Source organism: Saccopteryx bilineata, chromosome X (genome assembly GCF_036850765.1).
Source record: "Saccopteryx bilineata isolate mSacBil1 chromosome X, mSacBil1_pri_phased_curated, whole genome shotgun sequence".
NCBI lineage: Eukaryota > Metazoa > Chordata > Mammalia > Chiroptera > Emballonuridae > Saccopteryx > Saccopteryx bilineata.
In genome coordinates this window covers 90,128,209-90,139,121 of record NC_089502.1, presented here as the reverse complement: position 1 = coordinate 90,139,121, position 10,913 = coordinate 90,128,209, and the positions used below count along the sequence as shown (strand labels likewise).

At 43.0% G+C, this 10,913-nt stretch overlaps 1 protein-coding gene across 1 annotated transcript; it reads left to right on the top strand.

The window, feature by feature from the left end:
• The first annotated feature begins 7,145 nt into the window (after nucleotides 1–7,145).
• Nucleotides 7,146–9,158, top strand: LOC136317568 (PWWP domain-containing DNA repair factor 3B-like). The gene has a single exon (XM_066250375.1). It carries the CDS (start codon nucleotides 7,146–7,148, stop codon nucleotides 9,156–9,158), a length of 2,013 nt encoding a protein of 670 aa, XP_066106472.1.
• Nucleotides 9,159–10,913: the final 1,755 nt, after the last annotated feature.

Here is a 10,913-nt window from a genome sequence, read left to right as displayed (position 1 = left end):
TATTTGTGTTTATAAAGAAAAACACAGCATTTGTGGGATGTGCTGTTGCATTCTTTATCAGGGACATGCCTTCAAAAGAAGCAGGTTTGAGTAAAGCACATCCACACCTTTCAGCTCAGTCCTATGTTGCTGAAGCCAAGCTCCACTAATTCTATTTCCCCTGTACTTTCTGACTGCCTGTGAGGTTTGGCCAGTGGGGTCTCTGGAGGGCCACAGGCAGTCTGGATGTGACACAAACATCCATACCTTCCTCTCTGTTCCTGCTCCTCTCAGGGCCACCCCAATAACGAACGGCCCTTCATACCACAAGGGCAAGGACATGTGATTTCAGTAGAGACCAGCCCCAGCAGACTGGCAAACGCTCCCCTAGGACATTGGAGTCCCAGGTCAAGGATGAGGGGGTACCCTCTCAGTTCCTGGCACTGTGGCTGGAGCTCATCACTTTTCTCCATCATCGCTGGGAGGGGTCTCAGTTTTCATGCATCCCTCGACCTCCCTGAAAAACCACATAGAGCTGGGCAGCCCTCCCACCCTTTTAGAAGTCTAAGTCTCAGCTCTGAAGTCTGCTCTTCCATGATCATGAATTCTCAGAACCACCATCTCTTTTCTTGGTTTTTCCAGAGCTAGAAGTGTCCACTCTTTCTTCTGTGACATTTTTCTTAGTGTCTCACTGCTCCCATTGCTCTCTCAGGACTCCAAATCATTCTATATCAAGCCATCTGTAATTAAAATAATAAGAGTATCCTGCCTAATACTCAGGTTGGTTTTTATCCCTTTCATTTTAAGGTCTTGCATTTCACTTTGGTCTTTAGTTTTACTATGAAGAGCCTGTGTGGGTTTGTATGCATGCTTGCATAACTGTGTGTATGCGTTTCTCTCCCTCCCTTCATTTTTTTTTCTCCCTCTCTTTTCCTCCCTCACTTCCTTCCCCCCTTGTCTGTGTGTACAAATGAGTTAAACTTGTGGATGGGTACGTGAAACATACCATGAGAAATGTTTCTTTATCTTGGAAAATTGTTGCCTGTTGTTCCTTTGCACAATCCGCAATCCTCCTCTCTCTGCTTAGACTGTTATAATCAATTATCTCTTATGTGGTGAGGTACATACATTCGATAATGAACTTTTCATTAGACCATATAAAATACACATCAAAATATTTGAAGCATTACAAATTTTTCAATGGTATGTTGCCATTTGCTATACCTGCTTTCTTTTTGTCCACGTACATCCAATATTTCATTTTCTATTCTTCAGAATCTCTATAAGGTAAGATTCTGGTGCATATGTACATGTAAATGTCCTCCCTGTAGTGTTTTACAACATGATTTGGAAAGTAACGTCTACCTTCACCACCCATTTCCATTCTTGTTCCTCTTCTCTTTTCAATGGAACTGTGTTGTGACATTTCTGCTGAGCTTTCTAGACTGTTTTCTCACATTTGCCTGTCTTTCCTATCCTAGGATAAAGTGGACAGCATCGCTCCCATGTGAATGTGCACTTTACGTAAAGCATATAGTTTGTACTAAAGTGGTCTGTAGTCAGAGGTTTATCTGAATTTTTTCAATGTCAGCACATGTATGTCTGCATCAGCTTTTGTGCTGAATATATAATATACCTTTGTTGGCTTAGACCAGGGGTAGTCAACCTTTTTATACCTACCGCCCACTTTTGTATCTCTGTTAGTAGTAAAATTTTCTAACCGCCCACTGGTTCCACAGTAATGGTGATTTATAAAGTAGGGAAGTAACTTTACTCAATAAAATTTATAAAGCAGAGTTACAGCAAGTTAAAGCATATAATAATAATTACTAACCAAGTACTTTATGTCAGATTTTTGCTAAGTTTGGCAGAATAAATCTTTATAAAACAACTTACTATAGTTAAATCTATCTTTTTATTTATACTTTGGTTGCTCCGCTACCGCCCACCATGATAGCTGGGATGCCCACTAGTGGGCATTAGGAACCAGGTTACTACCACTGCCTTAGACTAAAGACTTGGTAGTTTTCCTCTATGGGTAGTAAGCTCCTAGCATATGAACAACGTTGTGGTTCACTGACGTATGCTGTAGATAATGGCATCTTTTTCGACTTGTGCACAACACAGGGAAATCATTCGGTTTTGAAATATACACCATGTTTGCTCTCCTGGGCGTTAGTAATTATGGAAGTCTGACCTGCAGTAAAGAGGAGGCTGTCCCTGACTTGAACCTAACGCTGTTCGCGAATTCATCAGTGTTAGGACAATGGAGGTCTCCCATGGCAAGTGATGGGTACTGGAGGGTTAACAGAGGGCCTCTGAAAGTAGGTTGGTCTACTGGACAGGAGGAACCACCAGTTTGCCAAAGGAATGAGAGAGAATTCACTCTAGTTCTTTGCTTAAAGGCTCATGCTTCCCCTTTTCTGAGTAGATGTATCTAGAAGGTGAGTTCCTTTTTGTTTATTGAGAAAAAATGGGGACCCTGCTGGGCTGACTCGTAAGGGAGAGTCGCACCAGGCACAGGTTAGGACGTGCTTTTTTAAGGGTTAGGGGAGGGGGAGTAGGAAGGGCTGTGGGGCACTAGCCCGATTGGCTGCTAGACAAAGGATGGTCTTTTATGGAAGTTTGAGTATGTTTAACTGCTAGCGGCTTTCAATCATCCAGGACTTCTATGATCGTGGCATCAGACATTCCTTTGCAGTTGGTCATCTGCTGTGAGCCATGAAACGAGACTTACTGGCAGGGTTAAAGCAATGAAACCTAAAATCTTGAGCGTGGGATCATAGACATGACCCCATGATTGCTGACTTAAGCCCAAATGTCTCTGGCTTGAGCCTAAGGTTACTGGCTTGAGCAAGGAGTCTCATTCTACTGTATCTCCCCGGTCAAGGCACATATGAGATAACAATGACTGAACAACTGAGGAGCTGCAACAAATAATTGATCTTTTTCATCTCTCTCCCTTTTTTCTGTCTGTTCTTATTTGTCTCTCTCACTGATTTTCTCTGTGTCAAAAAAAAAAATTCAAACAAGGCAGCTTAGTCAGTCCATGGAAATTTAAATATGTCTTCAGACTCTTAACCATTGTTCTCTTCTGCTTGTGCATACTTAAATTTCCTCCAACACTCTCTGCACTGTGTCTGCAAACCCAATTAAATCCTAAAAGCTTTAAAAAGCTATGTGTAAGTTTATGCTGAATTCATCTGGCAACAGAGAGATGCAAAGATAGGCAAGATTGTATTTTTCTCATAACAGGAAGTTTATAAAGTATACCTTGATAATAACAAAGAGAACTCCCAACTCATCTTTTTGTGGAAATGCATGCTTTGGAGACAGTTAAAATCGCAAAACCTACAGTTTCTAAGAAGCGCCACTAAACAGCTAGTAATTGTAGGGATGGACCATTTGGGTGACAATGAGACAATTTCTGCCTCTGGGGAGTAGTACTGGGGCTTATCTCAAGAAAAGCCTTCATATTTGGAGACAACATTCGCAGGACATTTTTTCTCACCTTCTTTGTTTGGAAGGGATTACAGCTTCCCCTGGGGAAAGGAGTGAAAGAATAGAGAGCCTCCAAATAATTCTTCAAAAAATCATGGCTGTTGATTGGGGAAGTAAAAGTTCTATGTCATCAACTTTTTTGATGACACATCAACCAAAGAGTGTGTGAAATAGAACAAAAGTTATACCAGAACCTGAAATATCCAACCTAGTCCATTTGAGAAATCTGTTTCCTGATGGTTTGAAATTGACTATAAAGTTAGAGATTGTGACGTTGCTATTTATCGTGCCCAACTACTGTTTCCTTCTGTGTATTCTCTCTCTCAGGCACATTTGATTGGATTGTAAACTAAAACATTGAACGCATTTTCATATCCCCATTCTCTGAGAATTTGGGGTTACTTTAAATGTTTGTAGTTCTTTGATGCTCTGGTTTTAACACATTGTGCCTGATGTGCAAAAGAGGATTGATATTTACATATTATTCTATCTATTATCTAATATGTATCCATCATGTAACTTTCCACCTACCTGTACACATCTTTAGATGGAAGGAAGAGGGTTGTACTCCTATTAGTAAAAAATATAAAAAGAAAATGATCTACAGGATTATGTACCAATCCTTAATGCAAGATGTTTGGACCATGGACCAAAGCATGTGACAATAAGTAGGATAATTTATTGTTTTCATTCAACATCCTTTCCTTCTTATTGTCTCTCTTAAGGATGGATTGCTTTAGTGTTTGGAAAAAAAAAACTGCAGTTGATATTTTGGTTGTCTCGTGAAAGTGATCTTTTAAAGTGTCTGATACTTGTAAAGATGTACAGAAATGTGAACATGAGAGAATACTCAAAGAGTTTATACAACTTTTAAAAACTGTTTCTAATTCATTTTTAAATTTTTATTCATTGGTTTGAGAAAGAAAATGGGAGAGAGAGGGAAAGAGAGAAACATCGATTTGTTGTTCCACTTATTTACGCATTTATTGGTTGATTCTTGTATATGCCCTGACCGGGGATCAAGTCCTCAACCTTGTCAAATCGGGATGATGCTCTAACTAACTGAGCTATCTGGCCAGGGCTGAACAGTCTGTTTTATAGTCTGTTATAGAATATGTGCATAAACAGATTCTGTGCAGTAAATATTTGCAATAAGCATTACTGGGTATTGGATTAGGTTACTGATGCTTAGTATTTTTCTTACTTTCTAATTTGAAAAATCATTTTAGATTTTCCATGTGTGTTTTTAAAATAAGGAACTAAAAGGAGCTGGAAATAACATCTTTGCTAGAAGCAGAAACATGTGTATGTGTGTGTAGAGGCAGAAAGCATGGATTATATGCATCAATATCAGGCATCTGTGTCTCTAATTTCACTCTGAGTGTGTGTGTGTGTGTGTGTACATGTGTCTTGAGATGTAGACTGTTTTCTGCGTGGGGTTGAAGTGACTCAGGTACTCTTGGTTTGTGTGACGATGGGCTGGCAGGTCTTCCTGCAGGGAGACTGCAGTGGCTGAGTCACCGTCTCTCCTTCCCCTCTTTGTCTGTGTCGTCACATGACACCTGTGTTCTGAGAGCCGGTACACTGAGTTCTGTAAGACAGAGAACCTGAAACCTGGATGATCATTCGCTGTGGTCCAAGACAAAGGCTGTGCAAGTTATGTCTATTATATGTAAATGTAGTCATGGTGTATAGTTCATGTTATATCTATGAGTATGTGTGAACAAAGCTGTGCATGCAGGCATTATCACCAAAATAATATTTCATCTTATGAAGCACATGATTTGAGACTGATAATGGATGCACTAAAACCTGTAAGTGAATTATAGTGTATATACGTATAACGTAAACAGAATAGTAGAACCTATGGACATGGTATTTCTGGGTGAGACGAGGGGGATTGAGAGCATGGTTGCATCTGCATTCCACACAAGTAATGCCTGAAATTTACTTTAAGTTTTTAAATGTTGAAAGGACCATGTTGCCAAGTGATTCACAAAAATGATATAAAATAAGCATTCCATGAAATGGCACTTAGTGGTGCGCTTGAGTGAAGAAATGCAGTCCTAGGTCAAATGTGCAGGTATGTGAATAAGGATGCACAGGAAATATGTGGGAAGCCCATTCTTCATCATATTGAGAGCGAGCATCTATCATGTATCATCTCCTGCATCATATATCACTCTACACATTCTATATTCTCCACAAGCCCATGTAACATTTCTTTAAATGTACCAAACAGCACACACACTAACATTACAGACCCCATGTTTGTTTCATACACACACGTGCATGCACACATACACACACACATACTCACAAACACTGCTACTCTGAAATAATCCGTGTGTTCAAGACAGATGTAGACTGCCATGAAAGCAGTAGTTCCCACTGTTGTGGAATAGCAGGGACTAGCATAAACTAAGTATCTTAAGATGGAAATATTTTGAAATGCAAAAGAAGGAAGAAAAGAAACATGACATTTACATTATTCATAAGATTTAACAAACAGTTCTGTTTAAGGATGGCATGCATTCCAGAGTTGGGGAAGGGAAAATGAGGAATCAATCTCCATTTCGTTGGCTTAATTTCCTATCTGTTTTGGATTTTCTAGATTAGCATAAGGGCATACAGGTCCTGGGTATCAACATTTGGTGCCATTTGATCCAAGGAAGAACAGTGCACTTCAGACCTGCTCACAGAGCCACACCTGGACCTTCCACCTGGCGTTTGGTAAGACTTTCCCACTTTACTGCACATTTCATTTGCAATCATTTATTTTGTGTTGACATTTTGGGGTGTGTTTCATTATGCTCCTCACTCTACAGTCACTACTTCACACTGACGTGGTGCTGGGTAATGGGGGAGGACATTTAATCCACCACAGAGAAAGGAAGAGGTAGGTGCACATCGCAGCCTATGGCCTGTGCCTGCAGCAATCCTTAAGTTGGGGAATACTTCTAACCACCATATGAGCTTTATGAACTTCTGAATTCTAAACTCATACTCTCAAACATGATATTGGGCTGACACTCAGTGTCTGTGGTTCGGAGATCATCTCTGGCTTCCTTGGGTGCACAGGGTGGCACTAGCATCCCAGAAAAGAAACACTGAAGCATGCGTGTAGTGTGAGCCCTGAGGAGCACCAAAGGCCCGGGATGTTCAATAACACAAACGGGATCCCGGACATGACACCCACCTCCCAACACAGGTGCTGTTTAATATGCAGTAGTAACAAATAAGGCGTGGAAATTCAGAGGACTGTAAAACTCTTCTGGTATCTTCTGCAATTTTTCTCAAATAGTTGCTTCATATCATACCCCCCTGCAGCCTGTTACACACTCTTTATACTTATCTTATCAGTTCTCACTGACCAACATTCTTCTACCTCCACAAAAGGAATGCTTTCTGATTCTTTATGTCTTTTCCTTTTCTATTTTCCAGTATTCTCCAGTATCGTCTGTCGAAACACAATTTCTACCATTTCTGAGTGATTCAAGTGGAGAAGGACAGGCCACACAAGTGGTAAACCTTCTGTAATCCTAGGCTAAGAGATGTGGTGATGAACATTGTTTTAGGGGAGACCTGTTGTAGTTGCAGGTATGACAGCCAGACCCCTCAACCTCTGTTAATTAATTACCTCTCAACTCCTAAGTCCAATCATAATGGAACCCGAGCATGTCTTATGCAACTGGAAAGGCCTCATTTGGCCAGCAAAAGTCTTGTCCAAATCCAGAACCTCACCAAAAATTAAGGCATATTCTCTACAAGTTCAAATACTCTCAGTAGGTAAAAAAATTAAAGTGAAAAGCAGAGCCATAGCAGTCCTAGATGAGTCTCAAATCGAGTCCATTGCCTCCTCGAGAGTGACCCAATCTAAGACCAGCATCCCACCAGGAGAGGGAGTGGTCTACAGAAGGGCTCTAACGTTGGCACTGGACATTCTGAAAGAGAGAGCAAACTTGGGTCCCACAAGAGCGTCAGATGACCCGGAGACCACCACGGTGTCTCAAAAGGGACTGCAAAAGCAACCTCATAACCAGTATCAGAAGCCCAAAGGGAACTCACTGAGAAGTTTTGGGAAAAGGAAAAACCCCAAATCACTGTTGATAGGTGCAGAGGGTGAGGATGTTCCCGACGGTGACAAATCACAGGTGCACACATCCGTCGCTCCTGTCCCAAGGGAAGCACAAGTACAGCCCTCACAGAAGTCCAGCATGTGCTCAAACTTCCCATCACTTTCAGAAAATGATCATGAAGAAGAGAGCAAGGAAAAGACGGAAAATACATGCACCTCAAGAGCTATGTCTTGGCACTGTACAGTCAAGAGGGATATTGCAGTTGCTGAAGATGGAGGCATCCCTCTATCTCTGCCACCCGGTTTCATGGACACTCTGCCCAGGGCTCTGAAAGGAAATTCACCACGCGGCACCTTCCCGAAAACCCTGGCTGTCTCGTCTGAGTTCTCTGCCTTCACCAGGAACAGTGAGAACCCTGGGGAGGGTGCCTGGAAGCCAGGCATGGGAGGTGCAGCAACATCCTCTAATGCCCCTAACCTGAAGCTGCATTATTCACTCGATTTGGCAAGCAAAGTGAGGAAGCAGTGGGCACCAGAGTTTCAGAAAGAATGGCAAAACCTTCAACCCGTAATTAGATTAACACCTATTGACCCCACCACAATTATTAGGAAGGATGTCACCAATGTTGCGGGACAACTGACAAGTGTGGCTTTCCCACAAGAGCCGTGTCCCATAGAAAAAGGAATGATAGTCTGGTTTAAATTTCAAAATTACCCGTTTTGGCCATCAGTAGTCAAAAGTGTCAGCCACACGGAGCAGACTGCAAGGGTGCTATTGATTGAGGCAAACATGCACCGTGAAAAGAGTGGCATTCAAGTGCCTCTTCGCAGATTAAAACATCTGGAGTGTAAAGAGAAAGAGAAACTAATGAAGAGAGCCAGGAAACTGTACGAGCAGAGTGTGAACTGGTGCTTTTCCCTGATTTCCCACTACAGAGAATGGCTCGGTTGTGGGTCTTTCGTGGGCTCTTTCCTGGACTACTATGCTGCTGACATCAGCTACCCAATTAGGAAAGCCATCCAAGAGGGGTTTCTGGAGGTTGACTTCCCAAAGGTGAATTACGCCGAGCTGGAAGATTCTGAGGAGGAGGGCTCCCTGGTTGGGAAGAGGCCCTGCAAGAAAATTCTCCCTGACCGGATGAAGGCCGCTTGGACCCGAGAGAACCAGAAGCTCGTGGACTTCATCGTGAAGAGAAAGGGGGCTGACCACCATCTTCTGGACATCGTCAAAGGCAGGAAACGGTCCAAGTGGCTGGTATCATTTCTGAACTCAAGCAGGTATGTGATCTGCGTTGAAACATACCTGGAGGATGACGATCAGTTGGATGTCGTAGTAAGGCATTTACAAGAGATCTACAAGCAAATAGACAAGAACAGGCTGACTCTGACAAGAGACGACAAGGTGAGTTTTGTTCTGGAAGTCCTTCTGCCAGAAGCCATCATTTGCTCAATTGCTGCACTTGATGGGTTAGACTACAGCAAGGCAGAAGAAAAGTACTTGCGAGGGCCCCCTGTGCATTACCGGGAAAAAGAACTATTTGATAAAAATATCTTAAAGAAAATCAGAAAGAGACTGGCAGTCAGGAGCAGGGCTAAGTAAGTCTCTCCCTGCACCCACACCTTAGCAGAGAGACCTCTCATGTGTATCTTTAATAAAAAACCCAGATGATCCCTCCACTCTCTGTAGCAAAAAAAAGACGTTCTGGACATTTGGGAACGTGCTAGATTTGTTTTGGGTCCATCTCTGGCATTTGTGGGTGGCACGGTCATCATCATTTCTTGCTCCCAAACCCTTCATAAACTACTTTCTTAAAATATTGCCAACAGTGTACTTTCTTCTTCTTGCTCAGATGTGTAACTGTCCAGACATTTTCATAAAAATTTTTGACTGGCCCTGGCCGGTTGGCTCAGCGGTAGAGCGTCGGCCTGGCGTGCGGGGGACCCGGGTTCGATTTCCGGCCAGGGCACATAGGAGAGGCGCCCATTTGCTTCTCCACCCCTCCCCCTCCTTCCTCTCTGTCTCTCTCTTCCCCTCCCGCAGCCAAGGCTCCATTGGAGCGAGGATGGCCCGGGCGCTGGGGATGGCTCCTTGGCCTCTGCCCCAGGCACTAGAGTCGCTCTGGTCGCCACAGAGTGACACTTCAGCGAGGCAGAGCATCGCCCACTGGTGGGCAGAGCGGTCACCCCTGGTGGGTGTGCCGGGTGGATCCGGGTCGGGCGCATGCGGGAGTCTGTCTGACTGTATCTCCCCGTTTCCAGCTAAAAAAACCCAAAAAACGAAAGAAAAAAATTTTTTTTGACTGTCTATAGTTTGTATTTTAATATAAAACACACATTTTTTGTGATAGAAACAGAAAGAGGGACAAATAGGGACAGAGAGATAGGAAAGGAGAGAGATGAGAAGCATTAAGTCTTACTTGTGGCACCTTAGTTGTTCATTGATTGTTTTCTCATATGTGCCTTGAACAGAGTGAGTGACCTCTTGCTCAAGCCAGCGACCTTGGGCTTCAAGCCAGCAACCTTTGGGCTTAAGCCAGTGACCATGGAGTTATGTCTATGATCTCACACTCAAGCCAGTGACCACGGGTTATGTCTAAGATCCCACACTCAAGCCAGTGACCCCGCGCTCAGCTGGTGAGCTCGCACACAAGCGGATGAGCCTACCCTCAAGCCGGTGACCTCAAGGTTTCCAACCTGGGTCCTATGTGTCCCAGTCCGATGCTCTATCTTTGGCGCCACCGCCAGGTCAGGCAAGACACACACTCTTACATTTTGTGGAATAACACTGGTAACAGGTATTAAGCCATATTTTAAAAATCTGACATGCATTTTATAGGACCGTGATATGGGCTGCTCATTCTTGTTGTGATACACTCGTGAAAATGATTGAATTCCTTCCTAAGATAATTTCTGAGTTTTTCTTGCTAATGTATATTTAGGGATAACCAGCTCTGAGAGATGAGACTAATGACAGAATTATTTCCTATATATCATCACTGCCATCAGATGGTTCTTGGAAAAGCAGACTGCAAACCAGACCAAGTGAATGGGTCATCTGCATGTAGCCCACATGTGAGAGAATGAAGTCTCACTATGCCATAAACTCTTGGTTAGCCTGTACGATGTCGTTGACTCCTAGTTTCTGTGAGATTGTATTTATAAGAGTAGCGCTTTTACAATGGCCAAATGGTTTCCTGAAACAGACAGGTTGTCTGGCTGCCTTCTTCAGTGACAGGGACTGGATCCTCTACATATAGCTGTCTCTCACCACGTGGAAGACAACTAGAGTCACTGTATAAACAGTCCAGCTGCTCTGGACCTAGCAGTCCAAGCTGACTGTGAGGAACCCATCTTC

Coding starts and splice junctions, on each gene's coding strand:
- LOC136317568 (XM_066250375.1), top strand. CDS start 7,146: ATGGAACCCGAGCATGTCTTATGCAACTGGAAAGGCCTCATTTGGCCA.